At 35.8% G+C, this 23,401-nt stretch overlaps 1 protein-coding gene across 2 annotated transcripts in view; it reads right to left on the reverse strand.

The window, feature by feature from the left end:
• Positions 1-23,401, reverse strand: part of CEP128 (centrosomal protein 128) — a 435,146-nt gene that overhangs the window by 380,787 nt on the left and 30,958 nt on the right. For both annotated transcript variants that reach the window (XM_036844970.1, XM_036844969.1), the window contains 3 exons: positions 8,103-8,229; positions 6,911-7,029; positions 4,045-4,136 (listed from right to left, as the gene is read on the reverse strand). In XM_036844970.1, coding sequence (XP_036700865.1) covers positions 4,045-4,136; positions 6,911-7,029; positions 8,103-8,229 — 338 coding nt within the window. The remainder of the gene's footprint in view (positions 1-4,044; positions 4,137-6,910; positions 7,030-8,102; positions 8,230-23,401) is intronic.

The raw sequence follows: 23,401 nt of genomic DNA on the forward strand, positions 1-23,401 counted from the left end.
AAAAGAGTATTTTTAAGTTGGCTATTTGAGAAAATATACATAATTCGTGAAATTTACAACATCATAATATGTTATTACATAATACCCTGCTGCAGTGGTTCTTAGACGTTAGCAAACCTATGAAACACCTGGAGGACTTGTTACAAACACAGTATCTATCAGTAGATATGCAATGGAGCCCAAGAACGTACGTCCCTACAAATTCCTAGGTGAGGGGGCTTCCCTGGTGGCGCAGTGGTTGAGAATCCGCCTGCCAATGCAGGGGACACGGGTTCGAGCCCTGGTCTGGGAAGATCCCGCATGCCACGGAGCAACTGGGCCCGTGAGCCACAATTACTGAGCCTGCGTGTCTGGAGCCTGTGCTCCGCAACAAGAGAGGCTGTGATAGTGAGAGGCCCACGCACCGCGATGAAGAGTGGCCCCCGCTTGCCGCAACTAGAGAAAGCCCTCGCACAGAAACGAAGACCCGACACAGCCAAAAATAAATAAATTAATTAATTAATTAAAAAAAAAAAATTCCTAGGTGATGCTGATAATGCCAATCTGGGGACTACACTTTGAGAAACAATGCTATACTAGATAACTTTCAATAAACAAACTCGCTGCAATAGCTCCCATTTGAAGTTAAGAAGAATGAAAGAGGTAAGGAGGATAAAACTCTTGATCTCACATCCTCTCCAGGAATTCGTAATCAAATTACATCTGAGTGTGCTGTACAAATTCTGTCCTCACTCATTTATCTCCCATTACCTTTTTCCCAGCAAATTAATAACACACATGATAAATAATCAAATCGTACAGGAAAACGTATAAAGAAAAGCAAAGCTCTTTCTCTCTCACACTTATCAGGTTCCAACCCCCGCCGGCAACCATGCTCAACTAATACGTTCTCAATTCTTTTGCTGCCTACCGCCATCATTTTCAACTCTAGATATTTTCAACTCTGTTTTGAAATATTTAACTCACACTCCTCTCCAATTTCAGATAAATTTATTACTATTTTCAGTTCTTCTATTGGTTACCTGTGTAACTTAATACATTTATACCCATTATGAATTACTCCATCATAGAGAATTAATGCTTTTTGCTTACATTCTATCATGCTCACATTTTAGTCAGCTTCCTAGTTGGATCACTAACTTTCCTGTGCTTTTTTTTTTCTAGAGTTTTCCGTTACCTTTTGGCCTTACACGGGCCTTATTATCACATCATTGATATTTTTCTCCCACTTATTACTGAATCATCTACTAAGAATCTACTCCATTCTTCTTGACTACATTCTTCTCAAAGGACACGTACTTCCTGCTCGAATTCAGTGATTACTTTCTGGGCCTGCTATATGGCTATCATGCTGGAAATTACTTTCACTGAAGTCTCGGGTTAGTTTTACTATTTCTTATAATCTATATTTTCCTTTTTCTTGGTTGCCATTTTATTTTACTCATATGTCCTTAGTAATTTCCTCAGAAAGAAGTTATCTTAAACGGTAGACTTTCTAAGTCTTTAGACCTCTGAGAAAGTCTTTACTTGTACTTCTTTCTTGGCTTTTGCGGTTCCATGTGCTGCTGGATTTCCCATACCTCACTAGCTCTTTCTTCTCAAGCCAGCTCCTCTTTTTATATGACTTCTAAATATTGGAACTCCTGGGCACTCAGCCCTGTCCTTGATGTTCTCCCTACAGTTTCTCTCTAGATATGATCCATTTCCATAGTTCCAAATACCACTTCTACATGCTTACCACACTTAAATTTATCTCTCTAATGGAGACTTCTCCTTTGAGTTCCAGAGTAAATACCTGGCTGCATATTTTACATTCCCACTTGGATGTCTCACTGGCATCTGAAACCTAACATATCCAAGGCCAAACTCTTAATTTCTATGCCTCACCTACCCCCACCAGTCTTCCATATTTCAGGAAGTGGATTTACCATCTATTCAGTTACTCAAGTCAGAAATCTGAGAGTCATCCTTGGTTTATGCTCTCTTACCCCTCATATACAATCCATTGCCACATCCTAGCTCTGTGATCTCAAAAAAAACTTGAAACATCCCTGTTAATCTCTCCCTTGCCATAATCCTGGTCAAGCCATCATCTCTCATGCTAATGCAACAGTCTTCTAGTTCGCCCTCCTCTAATCAATTTTTCATATGGCATCCAAAGTAGGTGAGTTCTCAGTTAACTTTATATAATCCTTTCTAAAAGTTTGCTTTCTAAAAGTTTACTCATAATAATAAGTACACTTATTATAAATAATAAGTGTACTCTTATTTATTGTACCTTTTGCAATAAATGTCAAGAAAAAAATTAAAAATTAGTAAGTAAATGAGACTATCAACCTTTCTGAATCATGTAGGAAGTTAAACCTAACAACTTCCTACCCAGAATTTTTATAAACATGAATTAAGAATTGTGGTCTAAGTAAATCAGAATTGGATCCTAAATCTTCCTCATCCACAAAGTTAAGCCACCAGGATTCAAAAGAAAACTGACTCTTATTTTGGCTTTAATAAAATTTCTCTGCCTTACACATGCCCCTAGGTCACACAAACTATGACCAGATGGTACCAGCCCATGGATCAGAAGATTCCCAGTCCACCGCTGCATGTCCAAATGACCATTTAAACTAGTCAACTAAACCATCCCTGCAACTTCCCCTGTATCTTCCTACAGGACAACTACTTCCTGAAACTCATGTTCCTAATGCTTAATTTATACCCTTCCTTCAAATGTGGAAAAGCTACATAATAAAGCCATTCCAAGAACATACTGTATTAGAATATTAATGCCATTCTGTTGAGTTTATCAACTTGTCAGAAATAAATACCTAAGTATTAAATTAACTAACCCTTGCCAGTTTAAAAGATTAATAACACAGCTCAATAATATAGTTTAAAATTCAGGAATTTAAATGCTTTATTCATATCAGCTATATGTGAAAATGATCTTGAACCACAGTGTACTATAAGTGGTACAGAGCAGACACTCTGGGGCTTTACTGCCTAGATTTGAATTCTGACTCCACCACATCCCTCCTTTGATCTCCAACAAGCTGAATTACTCCATCCCTCTGTGCCCCTGTTTCCACAACCAAAAAAATGGGGAAAATAATAATTACCACTTCATTAGAACTGTTGTAAGAATTAAACCTAATTCTACCTGACATGAAATAAGTGTTCAATAATATTTACTAGTGGTAGTAGTAATAAAGGTAACAGTAAGGTCTTTTATTCTTATTACTAAATTTCCTGCCTTCCTCCTACAGAAGCAGATAAGTTATGCAGACTGTAGTTGATATCCAGATTTAACATTTATAGCTTTGACTCTTTTTGCTATAGCAACACAAAACTGGCATGTAGAATGATTTCATTAGCTCGAGTACGAGTTAGCAAGTGAACCTAGTAAACGAATTTCAATTCACCTTTTTTGTTCTCTAATCATTGCTGTATATAGATTATGACTTTTGAGATGGGATAAATGTTTGTTCCTTGAAAAATATGGCCTCTAAATGAAAGTCACCTGTCACCACTGATGATGAAAATGAAGACAGTGAAGAAATCTTAAATAAAGTGATACCTCTTAGGGACTACCCAAAATTGACAAAATTGCAAAAAACTGGGCGGACATAAACAACTAGCTTTTGAAGATTTCAACTGAAAGATAAAATGTCAGATTCTACAATGACTCATGTCCACTGACGAATTCCACATTATGCTTTTATTTGCTCCAATGTCGATCAATGGGTCTCTGTCTCTCTCTCCAATGTATCTGCAAATCTACCTCTTTACTAAGGTCTTGCAACATATCTCTCCATAATGTCAGCATGAAATAAAATGTTCTTAAAAATATGAAATTAATTTGTCTAACACTGGGTCATGATACACTGTAAATTCAAAGGGTTTTGAACTGTTCTTTGAATATACTTTAAAATATAGCATAAAAACATAGTACTTTTTTTTGGAAATTCATGTAAACATGTCAATTATAGAACCTATTTTATTCTTCTAATAATTCATCCCTCAACAAAAATCATATTCAGCTTTTACCGGCTTCTTCTGGCAAGTTCCCGGCTGAAATCATCTCCAAGGCGAACTTGTTCACTGCTGAGGTCTCGGAGGGACTGATGAAAAGCATGAAACTAATAAAAGCAAAACAAAGTTATCCATTTAGGATTCTGTTGAATTCTTCCAGGAAGATTCACTGACGGTAAGAATAAGAACTTGCTCTTTGCAATAATACCCATATTTATAATGTTATCAAGACCTAATAAAATTTTTTCTCTCAAAGAAAGGTTTTTAAAACTATATGTAACATTAACCATTACATCCTCTATAGTGCAGTATTTCACTCTTTATAGATACTCTTGAAAAGAGGTCTGGAAACTTTTTCTGTAAACGTACAACAGCATATATTTCAGGCTTTCAGGTTCTATGGCCTGTGTCATAATTACTCAACTCTGCCATTATAGCTCTATGGCCTGTGTCAATAATTACTCAACTCTGCCATTATAGCACAAAAGTAGCCATAATCAAATGAGCATGGCTGTGTTACGGAACTTTATTCAACTAGACCACACGCCTCAGCATGCCAACCCATGCTGCCAAGAGACCCCTGCCCACATGCAGGAGGAACCATGAACGAGAATGTGTGGAGCAGCACTGTTCATGCTGAGAACACTAAAAACAAACCGAAGTCCATTAAGAATGAAATGGAGATAAATTGCAATATATTCCTCCAGCGGAGTATCACACAGCAGTGAAAATGAAATGATCAAACCTACCTACACTCCGAAAACAAAACATTAAATGGAAAAGGAAAGTTACAAAATACACACTGCATTATTCCATCTATATAAAGTTTAACACAGGCAATACTAAGCAACATATAAGTAGTAAAGATATTTTTAAAAATCAAGAGAATGATTAACATAGAAGTCAAAATAGTTGATAGCCCTTGGGGAAAGGAAGAGTGTAAAAGAGGTTTGGGGTGTATTATAAACCTCTATTTCTTGGTCTGGGTGGTAGTTACATGGATTTTTCATATTGTTGTACTTTTAATGGTAAATATGTATGCTATACATGTATGTGTAGGCTATAATTTATAATAAAAAACTAAGTTATACAGACTTGCAGAAATAACAAATTGATTCATTTCAACAAATTCACATTGTGCAACTAACCAGTGCCAGCAACTGTGCTGGGAAACAAGTGTCATGGGAGACAGATATGTAAACAGAACCACAAATGCTGCACTGGGGCATTAAGAAAGTACACAGTCATATGGAGCTAAAAGGTCATCATAAGAAATGGACTAAAACAAGGAAGAACAATTAAAAAGAAAGGAGCAGAGGTAATACAGCAGATGAACAACAGACCATTCACCTAGGTTTTGCCATGATGATTTTCCAGTTTTGCAAAGCAGAATACTAGGACTCATCTTTGACACCGCCTTTTCACTCATTCCCACCCTCCCGAAATGGTCATCTGATCTTCAAGACCTTTCATTTTATCCACCATATAGTTTTTAAATCTACCACTTTCTCTCCAACTCCATTTATCCTAATCCAAGTGGCCATCAGCTCACACCCAGAACACAGCAATATCCTTCTAATTGGTTTAACCACACTGACTCCATTTTCTACACTAGAGCCAGAGTGATCTTTTCAAAGTAATTGTCACCCTCTTACATGGCTGTGCATGGTCTCAGGGTTTCACACTTCTTTAGCAACGTGGCCTTCTTTAAATTACTCATAGGTGCTATCTTCCTTCCTGCCAAGGTATTTGTTCTACCTCAAATGACTCTTCTTCAACTTTCGGATCTCAGCTCAATCGGCCTTTCTTTGGGAAGCCTTCCCTAACTGGGGCAGGTCCCTCTATAAACACTCCTATAGCCCTATGCTTCCTTCTGTTAGAGCATGCATCTCAGCTCATAATTATGGGTGTATTTACATACTTTTTGATTAGTATCTAGCTCCCCCTCTAAATTGTAAGCTCTGTGAAAAGGCAAGGTTTTTGCTCATCACTGTTTCCAAGCACAAGCACTTTGTCCCAGGACAAAGGCACTAAATAAATAAAATGAAAGAGTAACTAATATTAGGATACTGTTCTCTGCTCTAGGTTTTATCACATAATCCACACTAGCAAGTTGCACCTACCAAAAAATAACACTGTCAAGGAAAAGTTTCTACAAGGCGTCTTCTAATGCACTTGGTTCTGTTATCTCTTTATCTTATGTTATAATAAAGGAAAGCTACAGATGAGTATCCTAACAAACTCTGAGTCCTCAATCTTAAAACTACCAAAACAAAGATGTCAAAGTCAGCAACATCTCCTAGTTCTTATCTAATTAATTTAGCTACCCAAAGCAATAACAAAAAAAAATTTTTTCAGCTCTTGCATAGAAGTTTAAAGAAGCAGAAAAAGAAATACAGCTATAGAACTAATACCTTCAAAATCTTTAGTGAATACGTAGAAAAAGTCTAGAATTCCTGCTTAATACAAAGTGGCTCCATCAATGATTCAACAATCAGAAAAACACGAGTGGAAAAATCAATAGGTTAACCACACAAAGACTAACTTGTTCATACTAAACTAAACTTAGCAAAATAGAAACTAGCTGACTTAGCAGAGCTTGGAAAAGAGCGAGCCATCTGAGCAAGGAAACAAAACATGTCCAGCTAAACTCACTTTTAAATGTTCTACAAAATATAATCCTCCATAACAAAATTCAAAATAAATATATGATGATGATCAACACATTGAAAATAAAATACTTTACTTGGTTTAAAAAAATAATAATCATTACAAAGTTAGTGATGATCAAATTCTTAGTTAAAATACAGCCATAAAATTCAAGTGTTAGTGATTTAAATAGAAATGCAAGGAACCAGACTACAGAATGGGTACAAAATACCTGGCCCATGTCATCAGTCTCCCGAACAAATCGGACACCAGTTCTGGACCTATTTCGTTTAATACCCTGTTGATCCCCATAGTCTTTCAGAGGTGAGGTAGGTGGAAAACGGTGGCTCTCTTTACAGAAGAAAGAAAAGGGAAAGGATTAAAAACACCACATGAGAAGAAACTATCTAAAATTTTACTAAGGAAATACACAGCAGACATGGATATATACATGTGCCCTCAACCTGGATTATTTCCCACAGACAATGACAAACAAATATCTCGCTGTGGCCATAAAATTCCACAAAATTGGCACTTATCTTGCTCTTAAAGCAGATAAAATGAACAACTGAAGTAACCTGGAACTAGAACACATCAAAAATTCTAATTGGCTGTACTTTTCAAAGAAGCAATATAGTATTTTCTCTTACATAAAAATAGTAAGTTGCTAAAAAAAAAAAAAACTTTTATGACTCCCTAAAATAATACTAATAAAACAGAATTTTTCAAATAACAAATTATCTAAAATCTGAATGGTGTTTAAAAATCAGAATAAACTAAACTACATAAAGAAATATAGCTGATTGTGATTTTTAATCATTATTATCATGACCAATAACGATATTAACAACACAAGCTACTAATGTTCACTCTGTCTAAATTGCCTCTCTTCACTGCAGACTTTTCTAAGTCTCTTCTATTCAAACATGAACCTCAGTGCTGTAGGAAAGTATAATTATATGCAAACTAAGTGCTATCACCTTTTATGTAGCCATTGAAATCGAGCTGCACACCAAGGATAAAATTCCCGTTATTAACAAGTGTCACAGGATATTTCATAATGAGACTTTTGAAAAACTATGAACCTAGGACAAGACTTCTAATCCAGAAAGTACACCACACAGTAAATCCTATCTGTGTGTGTGTTTTGACTGGAGGCAGACAATTAAATAAGGTTCTGTCAGGTGAAGCTCTACATGGTCCACAGAGCCTGAGAAGAACAAAAGTAACAGACTCAGAATATCAAAGTTCCATTGAACATACTTCAAAATATTCACTCTAAAACCCTGACTGCATCTTCTAACACCTTACTTGTATGATTTTATGTATGGGTTATATTTGTCTAAATACTACATGTATTCAGTATGTACTTCAGGAATATTTTTAAGACAAAGAAAAGGTTTTCAGAACATCTGAAGAGTTACCTGTCACAGTGCCACCATCGAGGTCACTTGTACTCAGACTTGTAACAGAAATACTTCTCCCTCCGGAGTTTCTCAATAACCGTTGACTCCGCAGTTGGCCTATTGATTGTTCCAAGCTTTCTTTTAACTAAATTAAAGGATACAATGAAGGGAGATTTATTCTCTTTAAAAAACTTCCAGATACAAATAGCCTAGAGATTTTAAAGCTATTTATGAACTATCTGGGTTCCCAAAGAGAATTTATATCAGAGAAAATTTTGAACTAAGTTATGTTAATAGAAATATAAAAATAGTAAATATAAATATTTTAAGACCCAATTCTAACATCTGGTTTTAAATAGCATCTGTCACTACCTATTCCATCTTTCTATTACCATCAGATTGATGTGCCACCCATGCTTAGAAACATAACAAGGCCAACATATCTGAAAAAGAGAAAGTCTTCCTCCCTTCTAAACATTCCTTCAGAAACCTCAGATCTATAATAAACAGGAAAATGAACAGCTGTCACAGTGACTTCTGCTTTGAAAAAAAAGTGCACCGCCCAATTCTGTATCAGAGTATCTTTCATTCATTCAAAGATTTCAAATCCCAGAAAACCATGTGGTCAGATGTTGGACTGTTAGTACAAACTAGGATCACAGTTGTCCAAATGCTCTCTTCAGGTTATTAGGGAGTTAGCCAGCAGGGAATATAAGACAACATCTTTTAAGACCTAAAGAGCTACAATAAATAAAATCATGCTTAATACTGAGAATATCATCCAGAGCTGTACAGAACTATCGACCTGAAAAGAGGATTCAACTAAAACCCAAAGGAACAAAGAGTAAAACTTAGGAAAATCCACATACCCTGAATTGCTGAGGAACTTCTGGTCTAGATATTTTAGCCAAGGATGAATAAAAAATAATGTATGGATCCAGAAAACAAGTCATCTATAACTCTTTAAAGAGAATGTCAAAACAAAACAATTGATTGAAAAGAGAGGACTTCCTAAATTCAGCCAAAATTAAAAGGTAGAACACCACTTATATGGGGAATAAGTTGGTTTCCTTGGGGAACTGTGCAGAAAGAAAGTAGCTTCAACTGAAGGAAGAGCACAGCTGAAACAGAATATGAGTCACAAATGAGCAAATCCTTTTTCACTTTGGTTGTTTGGACTTAGCTGTTCTGGAGAACCAAGGTTAAAACAGTCTGGATTAAAAGAAGTAGAGTTAGAATTTCAACAATTTATCTCTATTGCCACTCTCATTTCTGAAAAAAAAAAAAAAGAAAAGAAAGAAAAAGCTAATATTTCCATACCCTCTGTTCCCTGCTTCTCTAAATTGGCATATGTACAATAATACCATCCTGCCTGAGTGTTCACCAGCTGTAGGACCTAGACTATCAATCCAGGAAACATACAGATGAGGCCTGGGAGAACTAAGGTCTACCTGGAGAGTAATTTATACACAAGTAAAATAAAAAACTATGTTTAACATGTAAGTAGTCAAGAGGTCTTATTACACAGTGAACACAAAATAGCATATCAGTAATCTATGACAAAGAGTCAGAATAAAATTGTACAATGTTAAAATTAAAAACCTCAAATCCAAACTGTAACATGAAAAAAGGACTAGAAAGGTAAAACGACTTTAGATCACACAAGTTAGTGACAGAACCAGCTCTACTAACTTTTCCTGTGTTTATTATTTGCATCTTTCAAACTAAGCCTGATGTCAGTATCCCTTTTTTTCATAGTTTTTTTTTTTTTAATTGAAGTAAAGTTGATTATGCTTTTGGAAGTAAAGTCAGCTGACATTTCTAATTATTGCTTCTTTTTGAAGGTAATTTGCCCCTTACAGCTCTGGCTCTGTTTAAGATTTTCTCTTTGCCTTTGAGTGTCAATGGTTTTACAATGATATGACTACGTACAGCTTTACTTGTAGTTATCCCATTTCTGACCCATAGAGATCATGGAATCTGTAGCTTAATCTCTTTCATGTGTTGTAAATTTTCAGCCACATCTCTTCATTCTTTCTGCCTCATTCTTTCTTTCCTCTCCTGGAAATCCAGTTGGATTTAAGTTTTATCTTTTTTACCAAATCCCATGGGTCATTTATGATCTTTTCTGTATTGTTCATCCTTTCATTCCTCCATTCTTCTTTCTGGATATATTATGCTGATCTATCTCTCAATTTATTAATTCTCTCTTCAACAGTATACAAGCTGTTACTTAATCCATCTGTTGATGGTTTTTTCTAATTTATTTGTTTGTTTATCTTAGTTATATTTTTCAGTTTCTGTAATTTTCATTTTTTGTTTTTTTTGTTTGGATTTTTTTAGAGTTTTCAATTCTTTGTCAAAATTCTCAATCTTCTCATTTCTTGAACAGGTTAATCATAGTTATTTTATAATCTCCTACATGTTTCTGTTGTCTGTTTTTTCCCTTGGTTTTCAGTCAACTCTTGTATTTTCTTATGCCTGAGTATTTTTTTTATCATGTGATAGACATTGTATATGAAAACTGTAGAGTTATTTAAAGCTCTGGATGATGACATCTTCCTTGAGAAGGGATTTGGGTTTGCTTCTATCAGGAAGTCAGGCTAGGGTCACTAGGAAACCCAATGTACCTTAATTCATTAGAACTGAGATCATTCAAAGCTGGGCTTCTGTCCCCATCAGCACTGGTCAATTTTCAATTTATCACTGCTCTTATTTTCAATTCACCATTTTTCCTAGGCTATCACCCTTTGGGGTCTCAATCAAAAGCTGGAGGGTTCCTGAACTCCAATTTTGGTCCCTCTAGCCTCTTTGAGTCTACAGATAGCTCTAATCTTATCTGCTTCTAAGCCACCTCTTTTGAAATCAGCTACTGCCTTGACAGAGAAAGAGTCCCAAATGTAGGACTCTTCCTTCTGGACTTCTATTTTTGCCAGATCTTGACTATAAAACTCCTCACTGCCTTGGTAGTTCTCTGATGGTTTCATAATATTATTTTTTACATTTTTTTTCACCTTTCCAGTTGATCTGAATGGGAGAGTTGATCCAAAATAATCTTATCTACCAATGCCAGAAGCAGAACTTGCCAGCATCCTTTTTATGTGGGCTTATTTGCTAACAAATCCTGAGCTGTAACTAAAAGCTGATTAAGAAGATGAATTTTCACACACACATGCACACACACAATATCACTGCTAACAACAAAAAACTCACCATGGAACATATGGGAAAATATTGCAGAACAACAGAAATGATACATTACCCCCAAAATCTAGGAGGAATAACAGATGTTGGAAAATTGGTCATTTCAGAAATAAGATAAAAAGTTAGACAAACTATTTGGCAACCTCATTTTAAAACTCTCAAAAGATATAAGCCATTGAACAGATGAACAGGCTAATACATAAAGACCAAAAAAATGAACTGTAAAAGGTAAATGAGTGAGATGAAGATTTCTTTGAATCACTCCTATAAACATCATGGCAAAAACAGATCCTCTACCTAAGATACAAAACTAAACATGTAATAAAATTAGAACCTACACTTAAAGTAGCAATAATACAACAGACACAGCACAATATCTAGTCATGATGTACAAAACCAATTTGATAACTCCTAAAATACAAAAACCAAAAGATAAAAAGATATAAAATTTGTCTTAAACTCTTTAGGATTATAACTTGTAATTAGGTGCAAAAGCAAACCAAACTCGAAATTACATAAAAACAAAACAACACTAATAAAATTCAATTTAATATTAATTTATAATACTATGATGGATAATGCTATTTTGCTGAAACTAAATCAGTGTTCCACACAGACTGTGGTACTGACTGCAATGGTGCAGATTCTAAAAGTTTATCATGGGGCTTCCCTGGTGGCGCAGTCGTTGAGAGTCTGCCTGCTAATGCAGGGGACACGGGTTCGAGCCCTGGTCTGGGAAGATCCCACGTGCCGCGGAGCAACTGGGCCCGTGAGCCACAACTACTGAGCCTGCGTGTCTGGAGCCTGTGCCCCGCAACGGGAGGGGCCGCGATAGTGAAAGGCCTGCGCACCGCGATGAAGAGTGGCCCCCGCACCACGATGAAGAGTGGCCCCCGCTTGCCGCAACTAGAGAGAGCCCTCGCATGAAACGAAGACCCAACACAGCCAAAAATAAAAATAAAAATTAATTAATTAATTAATTAACTAAAAGTTTATCATGAATACCTCACCACGTACCAAGTGTTGATTCCATTTCCCCCACTTTCCCCTATATAAACTACCGCAAAACCAGCATCATAGAATATGTTATGACATATTTTCACCTCAACTTGATATAAATGTACCATTTACATATTAGGTCTATTCTTTTATCTCTGTTCATTTGACATTAGACTAAAACAAATGAAGCATTACTATAATGTACCAGTAAGAATAAAAATAAAACTTGGGCACTGAAATTGAAGGGCAATACTTGTTTGCAATGTAGTTTATCCAAATTGTTAAGACATGCTTTTAAACATAGAAGTCAAGTGGGAAATCTCTCTATAGCCAAAGATGAAATAATTTGGATATCAATAAAAATATTAACTACAATGGAATAAAGCAGTTCAAATATGAATAAATTTGTGAGTTAATGATACTCAAGGAGAAAAAAATAGTCACTGGTCACCAGCAGAGAATGCTAGGGAAATAACTCATTATTTTGGAAACTAGTAAATAAATTAAAAAAATTTTTAACTGTATAAGCTTTCAGATTAACATTAACATAGCAAATTTTAAAATCCTCATAGAGATCTCTGAAAGCCCTGTGACATCTCTATTTGAAAGTCTGATTTGAGACAAAATATAAGTCAAGCTTAGAGAATCGAAAAATACATACAACTCAGAAAAACTGACTATACTGCACACCAAATCTATGCAAAGAGATCATCCAGGCAGCAATGGGTACTCCATATAAGAGGTGTGATCATTAAAAACATCATGATTCACAAGGACCAGAGGAAAGCCTAGCAGTCCTTTCCTCAGTTCTACTCCTTTTGTTTCTGTTCCTGTTGACATATTTCACACCCTAATATTTTATTTTGAGGATGAAATAAGATAATGTATGTAAAATAATTAGAGCAATGCCTAGGGAAGATTAGTTTGTTGAGTAAATGGTAGTTTTTACTGTGATGATTACAGACAATGAATATAAGAGCAAAAGTAAATGAAGAAATGGGATGTTTTAATCTGGAGAAGCTCTTTAGAAGAATGTCATTCCCTAAAAATGACTTCACTGAATTCTTCTAGTTGCATGTCTACAGGCTCTTAAACAGCAAAAATATCAATATTCTCACTATCAGCTATTTCTTTTTAACCCCACATCTAACTCCTCCATAATATAATTCAAATTTCATTCCAGCATTATCACTTTTCATTTCTTTGCCACGCTTTCACCTTTTTGACCAATTCCTTTATTATTATTATTATTATTTATTTTTGTAAAATAGCATGCAGGTTTATCATTGGGAGGCAAGGAGGTATAACAACTATAATTTTCACTGTCTGCGACCCATCAGCAACAGACTTCAAAAGCAGCAATTTGTTATTTATACAATAATGTGTGGACTGAAGAGCCAGCAGCAAAGTTTGTCCTTTTTGCAGTTACTCATCATTAATATACTGTTGTGTTAGCTGAAATGTGAATTGTGTTGTTTGGGGACTGGTGTTATTTGACCAAATAGGGGTAATGAAATTCATGCACATCGAAACCATGCAACAAGGACCAACTGTCTTTACTTTTCAGGGTCCTGAAAGAGCTGCTCCATGCATTCGGAGAGGTTTTATAGCTGTATTCAGTGGAAGAGTATGCTAAACTCCACTTCGCCTGGGACCAGAACTCTGGTTTGTTTGTTTAAGTAAAAAAATATTGACTTTCCAAAATTCATTAATAGCAAGCTTCTTGACCAGTTTCTGGGAAGGTAAGGTTTCCAAGCAACTGTAAACAACTAAGAAACTAGGCACCAACTTCACACACACTATCAAAAATGCCTAAGAAATAAATCATATTCAGTAAAATTTGACTTCAATAAGACGAGATGAAAAAAGGCAAAGAACCACATGGGTAAACTTCCTTGGTCAATTTACAGTTACTGATACTAATAACCAGTGTATCTCACGTATTCACATTCTCAACAAAACTAATCACATCCTTGACTAAGCTCACTGTGAGAAAGAGAAAAAAATATCACACTAAAACTAGTCACTAGGAAATTCTTAAAAGATATCTACCATTACTTCCACAAAGAGACCATAATAAAAACAAAGTAGGAACAGTGATTACTCACACATAAATATAGTAGCTACCAAATATTCAAATAATTACCTTACATACAAATGAAAAACACAACTTTAAAAAAAAAAAGCCAACAAAAACTTTGATAAAAATTCTAAATGCTGCAATTCAAAGTCAGCTTAAATTCTGGAAACCATTAAAGATCCTATTTAGTTTCTCCAGATACTTTCTTACTCCAAAGTATCCCTTATTTTCATACAAAGAAAATATATCCCCTAACATAACACAGATTATACAGAAATGCATGCAAAGTATAGGTAACCGCATTCACTTAGCTGCATAGTTGAGCAGAAATTGGAGACATCTGAATATTTCATCTAACCATTTAGTTTTGTTTTCACCTGACAGTAAAGAGTCAGTATTTGGCAAACATTCACAATGTATATAGCACTGGTGACTACGGAGACAGTTTGTGTAGTAAGTTTAGATATACCTATAACGTTGACATTAGAAACAAAAAAAAAATTAAAGTACTTTGATTTACAAATGTTAGGGGTCAACTTGGCAAAATCCAGGACAAAAGTAGAGGCAGAAAAGAGGTCATTTTAAAAAGTTTGTCCTGGGTAATAATGTCAACCGTAGGCACATTGATTAAGTGCTTTCTGCTTGACTTTCCTTCACCGCCTGTTTCTCCACAGAATGCCAAGGTTGATCTGGCAATACACTGCAAAATAGATTGGTTGTAGAGTTAATTTTATCAGCTCTATTTTGGTTCCTTACAATCTATTAAAACTAGAACAAAGAGAAGGAGGAGGACAAAAAAGGAGGTGGAAGAGGTGGAGGAGGAGGGGAGTTTTATAAAATTAGAGTGCAAATTTATGGTTTGCATACTTTTCTGGTCCCACCATCTGTTGTTAAAATGTATTTTTTAAATGGTTGCTGCTATCTTATTTTTTATTTACCAGAAAGACCATTAGCTCTGACTGCTATCCCTAACCTCTCTCCATAGGCTGATTTATGGAAATATAAGTCTGTACTAATACTTCTGAAATTTAGAAATTCCCTTTCAAATGATACATCATATTTATTTATGTGACTATTTTATTTTTAAATGAGAGCTCATATATTCAAAGCCCATATAGCATACATATTCTAACAATTTTTATAATTTTTTAAAGTATTTCCATATAATATTCTGAGTGTTATTAAATGAGCATACATGAGGGTTTCCCTGGTAGTCCAGTGGCTAAGACTCTGAGCTCCCAATGCAGGGGGTCTGGGTTCGATCCCTAGTCAGGGAACTAGATCCCACATGCTGCAATTAAGAGTTCCCATGCCATAACTAAAGATCCTGCATGCCTCAACTAAGACCCGGTGCAGCCAAATAAATAAATACTTTTTTTTTTTTTAAATGAGCATGCATGGAAAATGGAATGTGCTCTTAATAGTACATTATTGTATTTTGGGTGGACAGACATATAATCATGAACATAAGGGGGAAAAAGCAGCATTATGTATGCTGTCTAATTTAGCATATACTCTGAAGTCAAAACAATCAGATACACCTATCACTGTGAACGTTACAACACATTATGTTGTTTATAGTCACAATAATACACAAAAGAAACTGAAGTTAAGCCCAATGAATTCAAGGAAAGGAAAGGAAGAGTACTGAGTGCCTATAATGTACCAAGTACTTAGTGCCTATAATGTACCAAGTACTTAATCTATATTAAGAACACAGCAAATACTTGAAGATAGGGATTACTGGATGAATTAAAGAAGTAACAAGAAAATAAATGTTTAGCAAGTGTCTAAAACAGCGTGACTACTTCAATAAATGTTAGTTATAATAAGGCATATATAATTATGTTCATTTTTCAGATGATTAAACTCAAGTTCAGAAAGATTTAATAACTTGCCCAAAGTCATTGAAATGGTTTCTAGTGGAAAAAAATCAGGATTCAATTTTAAGTCTGACTCCAAAGTCTACATTTTTCCACTAGCCTCAAAGCAAAATTTTGTAAAAATTATTCTCCTGTCTAGTAGTTTCATGAGAAACTTGGCAATAAAATTTTAAACATAAGACTCTACGAACCTAATTCCTAAGATCTGAAATATATTTACAAAAAAAGGTCCTAACAGAATTCAGTTGTTCCATTACAATTTCTTACCCATAGATTCTCACTACTTAGCACTGAAGTTGTTAAAAGATGGAACAGTTCTCACCTTTAGGACAATTAGTAGAACTCAGCCAGAGGGAAAGGGATGAGTACCTTCAGCTCTGGGATATTACAAGTGGCTTGTGCCTGGCTCCAAACCATTAACATTAAGCTTCTGGGCTGTCACTATGTATATTTGACAACTGAAATCCATTGAAAAGAAGAAAAAACCTGGACCTTATTATTTAACATTCAAATTCTTCCGAAGTTCATATATGCCAGATGATAATGTCCTATTACTCCCAAAGGGAAATTTTAATCAGAGTACTTAATTAGAAGAAAAATTACCTATTAATGCAAGCCTCTAAGCTCTAATTTGATTTTACTATATTTTAACCACTCTTTTCCTTAAAAATGTACTTAATGAATCTGCTGATTTGAATCAAAAGAACTGTATCTTTCTTTTATACCGAATATTAACTACTTTAGCCTCATCAGCTGCAGTCCAAACTTCCACTGCAGAAGGTATTAACTTTTTATGTTGAATATTCCTTCTTGAGGGCATTCCATTTTTATGGCATTAACATAAAAACAAACCTGTTCTCTCATGAATAGGAACACACAGCTCTAGAAATGTTCTAAACATTAAGCTAATCAATTGTACTATTTAACACAGGAGTATATGTTCCAAATATTCCCAGTAAACTTTCATATAAAACCAACCCCAGGGCTTCCCTGGTGGCGCAGTGGTTGAGAATCTGCCTGCCAGTGCAGGGGACACGGGTTCGAACCCTGGTCTGGGAAGATCCCACATGCTGCGGAGCAACTAGGCCCGTGAGCCACAACTACTGAGCCTGCGCGTCTGGAGCCTGTGCTCCGCAACAAGAGAGGCCGCGATAGTGAGAGGCCCGCGCACCGCGATGAAGAGTGGCTCCCGCTTGCCACAACTAGAGAAAGCCCTCACACAGAAACGAAGACCCAACACAGCCAAAAATAAATAAATAAATAATTCTTTAAAAATAAATAAATAAATAAATAAAACCAACCCCACAGGTCCTCTTTGGACCAAATGTTCTCAGACCTCCCAAGAAATTTACAGCATGAGAAATAATGCAGGATGACACTTACTTAAGGTCATGAAGTTCATTAAGACCAAAGATCCTAAGTCATACCATCCAACTTAATATGGCTCATTGGTTGGGCCGGCTACAAGAAAGGCTTGTAAAAAAAAAAAAATCAGTGGTTGTTACTCAGGAAGAAGGGGGAAACCAATGCTGGTGTACGCAACCTGCAGAATCCACCACACTGCCTTAAGTGGCAGCTAGAACAGCCAACTTTGGCAAGCCTTCAATGCCAATCCTAGCTCAGCATCAGACTTCTTCCCATTCTGTTTCTGTATTTGTTCCATCTAACTCTCATTCTGGACATTGCACCAGCTGTAACATTAATGACTTGTGTGACAATGGGCTTTGGTTTTTCAATCAGTTAAGATAATTTCCAGAATCTACTTTATAAATGTAAATAATATAACCCTTCAAACTTTGAATCCAAAATCCCAATTTTCAGAAAAAATAAATACATATCATCATTAAAATGTGGGCAAGCACAACTCAATGATGTGAATGAATCCTGATGCTGGGTTTTGGGATAATATCCTATCCTTGGCTCTGTCACTGACTAACTGTGAGACTGTGGGCAAGCTAGTACCTATTCTGTGCCTTAGTTTTTTTATCTTGTAAATGAGGATAATAATAGTATCTACATAATAGGACTGTTGAGAGAATTAAATGAGTTACCACAAAAAAAAAAAAGGTACCTGTAAACTAAGCTTATGCAGATATTCCCAAAGAGAATATGAAAAGGTAGATGCTACTTCTCTATGAAACACCACACACCCCATTGCTGATCCTCTAAAACTGCTCAACTCCTCACAGAGAGAGGCCTTCACATATTATAAGCAAATAAATAAATTTAGAGTTGGAATAAAGATTCAAGAAAACAACAGTGAAATTATGTACATTTCAAGAAAAGGTAGTCAAAAAAGTGACTCATCATGACTCCTGACCCTTACAAAACCAACAGGAATAATTCTCACAATTCTCTTGTTAGGGCAGATCATCTCAGGAGGAAAGCATTGCACTGAATATTTACATAGCCCCTCACTCACTGGCGAATTATGTTCACAAAACTGAACCTCCATAAAATAAATATGTAAGTTCATACACAGGTGACCCTTGAACAACATGGGTTTGAACTGCACTGGTCACATGCGGATTTTTTTCAGTAGTAAATACCACCGTACTACATGATCCAAGGTTCGTTGAATCCATGAACACAGAACCACAGATACAGAAGAACTGCAGAGAGGGAGGAACCTCAGATACCAAGGGCCAAGTGTAAGTTATACACAAATTTTCAACTGGGTGGAAGTCCAGAGCTCCAAACCCCATGTTGTTCAAAGGTAAACTGTGTATCACTTGTATCCATTTCCTGAGGTTTAGCATTAGTATCATTTATAAAATTTAAGTTAAAAATAAAAGTTCTTGAGATAGCCTCATCCACCAGACGGCAGACAGCAGAAGCAAGAAGAACTACAATCCTGCAGCCTGTGGAACAAAAACCACATTCACAGAAAGACAGACAAGATGAAAAGACAGAGGGCTATGTACCAGATGAAGGAACAAGATAAAACCCCAGAAAAACAACTAAATGAAGTGGAGATAGGCAACCTTCCAGAAAAAGAATTCAGAATAATGATAGTGAAGATGATCCAGGACCTCGGAAAAAGAATGGAGGCAAAGGTCAAGAAGATGCAAGAAATGTTTAACAAAGACCTAGAAAAATTAAAGAACAAACAGAGATGAACAATACAATAACTGAAATGAAAACTACACTAGAAGGAATCAATAGCAGAATAACTGAGGCAGAAGAACAGATAAGTGACCTGGAAGACAGAATGGTGGAATTCACTGCTGCAGAACAGAATAAAGAAAAAAGAATGAAAAGAAATGAAGACAGCCTAAGAGACCTCTGGGACAACATTAAACGCAACAATATTCGCATTATAAGGGTCCCAGAAGAAGAAGAGAGAGAGAAAGGACCAGAGAAAATATTTGCAGAGATTATAGTTAAAAACTTCCCTAACATGGGAAAGGAAAGAGCCACCCAAATCCAGGAAGCGCAGAGAGTCCCATACAGGATAAACCCAAGGAGAAACACGCTGACACATAGTAATCAAATTGGCAAAAATTAAAGACAAAGAAAAATTACTGAAAGAAGCAAGGGAAAAACAACAAATAACATACAAGGGAACTCCCATAAGGTTAACAGCTGATTTCTCAGCAGAAACTCTAGAAGCCAGAAGGGAGTGGCATGATATACTTAAAGAGATGAAAGGGAAGAACCTACAACCAAGATTACTCTACCCGGCAAGGATCTCATTCAGATTTGATGGAGAAATCAAAAGCTTTACAGACAAGCAAAAGCTAAGAGAATTCAGCACCATCAAACCAGCTCTACAACAAATGCTAAAGGAACTTCTCTAAGTGGGTAACACAAGAGAAGAAAAGGACCTACAAGAACAAGCCCAAAACAATTAAGAAACTGGTCATAGAACTTACATATGGATAATTACCTTAAACATGAATGGAGTAAATGCTCCAACCAAAACACACAGGCTTGCTGAATGGATACAAAAACAAGACCCATATATATGCTGTCTACAAGAGACCCACTTCAGACCTAGGGACACATACAGGGGATGGAAAAACATATTCCATGCAAATGGAAATCAAAAGAAAGCTGGAGTAGCAATACTCATATCCGACAAAATAGACTCTAAAATAAAGAATGTTACAAGAGACAAGGAAGGACACTACATAATGATCAAGGGATCAATCCAAGAAGAAGATATAACAATTATAAATATATATGCACCCAAGAGAGGAGCACCTCAATACATAAGGCAACTGCTAACAGCTGTAAAAGAGGAAATCGACAGTAACACAATAATAGTGGGAGACTTTAACACCTCACTTACACCAATGGGCAGATCATCCAAAAGGAAAATAAATAAAGAAACAGAAGCTTTAAATGACATAACAGACCAGATAGATTTAATTGATATTCATAGGACATTCCATCCCAAAACAGCAGATTACACTTTCTTCTCAAGTGCGCACGGAACACTCTCCAGGATAGATCACATCTTGGGTCACAAATCAAGCCTTGGTAAATTTAAGAAAATTGAAATCATATCAAGCATCTTTTCTGACCACAATGCTATGAGAGTAGAAACCAATTACAGGGGAAAAAACGTAAAAAACACAAACACATGGAGGCTAAACACTACATTACTAAATAATCAAGAGATCACTGAAGAAATCAGAGGGGAAATCAAAAAATACCTAGAGACAAATGACAATGAAAACACGACAATCCAAAACCTATGGGATGCAGCAAAAGCAGTTCTAAGAGGGAAGTTTACAGCTATACAAGCCTACCTCAAGAAACAAGAAAAATCTCAAATAAACAATCTAACCTTACACCTAAAGGAACTAGAGAAAGGAGAACAAACAAAACCCAAAGTTAGCAGAAGGAAAGAAATCATAAAGATCAGATCAGAAATAAATGAAATAGAAACAAAGAAAACAATAGCAAAGATCAATAAAACTAAAAGCTGGTTCTTTCAGAAGATAAACAAAATTGATAAACCATTAGCCAGACTCATCAAGAAAAAAAGGGAGAAGACTCAAATGAACAGAATTAGAAATGAAAAAGGAGAAGAAACAACTGACACTGCAGAAATACAAAGGATCATGAGAGATTACTACAAGCAACTCTATGCCAATAAAATGGACAACCTGGAAGAAATGGACAAATTCTTAGAAAAGTACAACCTTCTGAGACTGAACCATGAAGAAAGAGAAAATATAAACAGACCAATCACAAGCACTGAAATTAAGACTGTGATTAAAATCTTCCAACAAACAAAAGCCCAGGACCAGATGGCTTTCACAGGTGAATTATATCAAACATTTAGAGAAGAGCTAACACCTATCCTTCTCAAACTCTTCCAAAATATAGCAGAGGGAGGAAAACTCCCCAACTCATTCTACAAGGCCACCATCACCCTGACACCAAAACCAGACAAAGATACTACAAAAAAAGAAAATTACACACCAATATCACTGATGAATATAGATGCAAAAATCCTCAACAAAATACAAGCAAACAGAATCCAACAACACATTAAAAGGATCATACACCATCATCAAGTGGGATTTATCTCAGGGATGCAAGGATTCTTCAATATATGCAAATCAATCAATGTGATACACCATATTAACAAATTGAAGAATAAAAACCATATGATCATCTCAATAGATGCAGAAAAAGCTTTTGACAAAATTCAACAACGATTTATGATAAAAACTCTCCAGAAAGTGGGCACAGACAGAACCTACTTCAACATAATAAAGGCCATATACAACAAACCCACAGCAAACATCATTCTCAACGGTGAAATACTGAAAGCATTTCCTCTAAGATCAGGAACAAGACAAGGATGTCCACTCTCACCGCTATTATTCAACATAGTTTTGGAAGTCCTAGCCACGGCAATCAGAGAAGAAAAAGAAATAAAAGGAATACAAACTGGAAAAGAAGAAGTAAAACTGTCACTGCTTGCAGATGACATGTTACTATACATAGAGAATCCTAAAGATGCTACCAGAAAACTACTAGAGCCAATCAATGAATTTGGTAAAGTTGCAGGATACAAAATTAATGCACAGAAATCACTTGCATTCCTATATACTAATGATGAAAAATCTGAAAGAGAAATTAAGGAAACACTCCCATTTACCACTGCAACAAAAAGAATAAAATACCTAGGAATAAACCTACCTAAGGAGACAAAAGACCTGTTTGCAGAAAACTTTAAGACACTGATGAAAGAAATTAAAGATGATACCAACAGATGGAGAGATATACCATGTTCTTGGATTGGAAGAATCAATATTGTGAAAATGACTATACTACCCAAAGCAATCTACAGATTCAATGCAATCCCTATCAAATTACCAATGGCATTTTTTATGGAACTAGAAAACAAAAATTCTTAAAATTTGTATGGAGACACAAAAGACCCCAAATAGCCAAAGCAGTCTTGAGGGAAAAAACAGAACTGGAGGAATCAGACTCCCTGACTTCAGACTATACTACAAAGCTACAGTAATCAAGACAATATGGTACTGGCACAAAAACAGAAACATAGATCAATGGAACAAGATAAAAAGCCCAGAGGTAAACCCACACACCTATGGTCAACTAATCTATGACAAAGGAGGCAAGGATATACAATGGAGAAAAGACAGTCTCTTCAACAAGTGGTGCTGGGAAAACTGGACAGCTACATGTAAAAGAATGAAATTAGAACACTCCCTAACACCATACACAAAAATAAACTCAAAATGGATTAGAGACCTAAATGTAAGACTGGACACTATAAAACTCTTAGAGGAAAACATAGGAAGAACACTCTCTGACATAAATCACGCAAGATCTTTTTTGATCCACCTCCTGGAGTAATGGAAATAAAAACAAAAATAAACAAATGGGACCTAATGAAACTTGAAAGCTTTTGCACAGCAAAGGAAACCATAAACAAGACAAAAAGACAGCCCTCAGAATGGGAGAAAGTATTTGCAAACGAATCAACAGGGAAAAGATTAATCTCCAAAATATATAAACAGCTCATGCAGCTCAATATTAAAAAAACAAACAACCCAATCCAAAAATGGGCAGAAGACCTAAATAGACATTTCTCCAAAGAAGACATACAGATGGCCAGGAAGCACATGAAAAGCTGCTCAACATCACTAATTATTAGAGAA

This window comes from Balaenoptera musculus, chromosome 2 (assembly GCF_009873245.2).
Source record: "Balaenoptera musculus isolate JJ_BM4_2016_0621 chromosome 2, mBalMus1.pri.v3, whole genome shotgun sequence".
Lineage (NCBI taxonomy): Eukaryota > Metazoa > Chordata > Mammalia > Artiodactyla > Balaenopteridae > Balaenoptera > Balaenoptera musculus.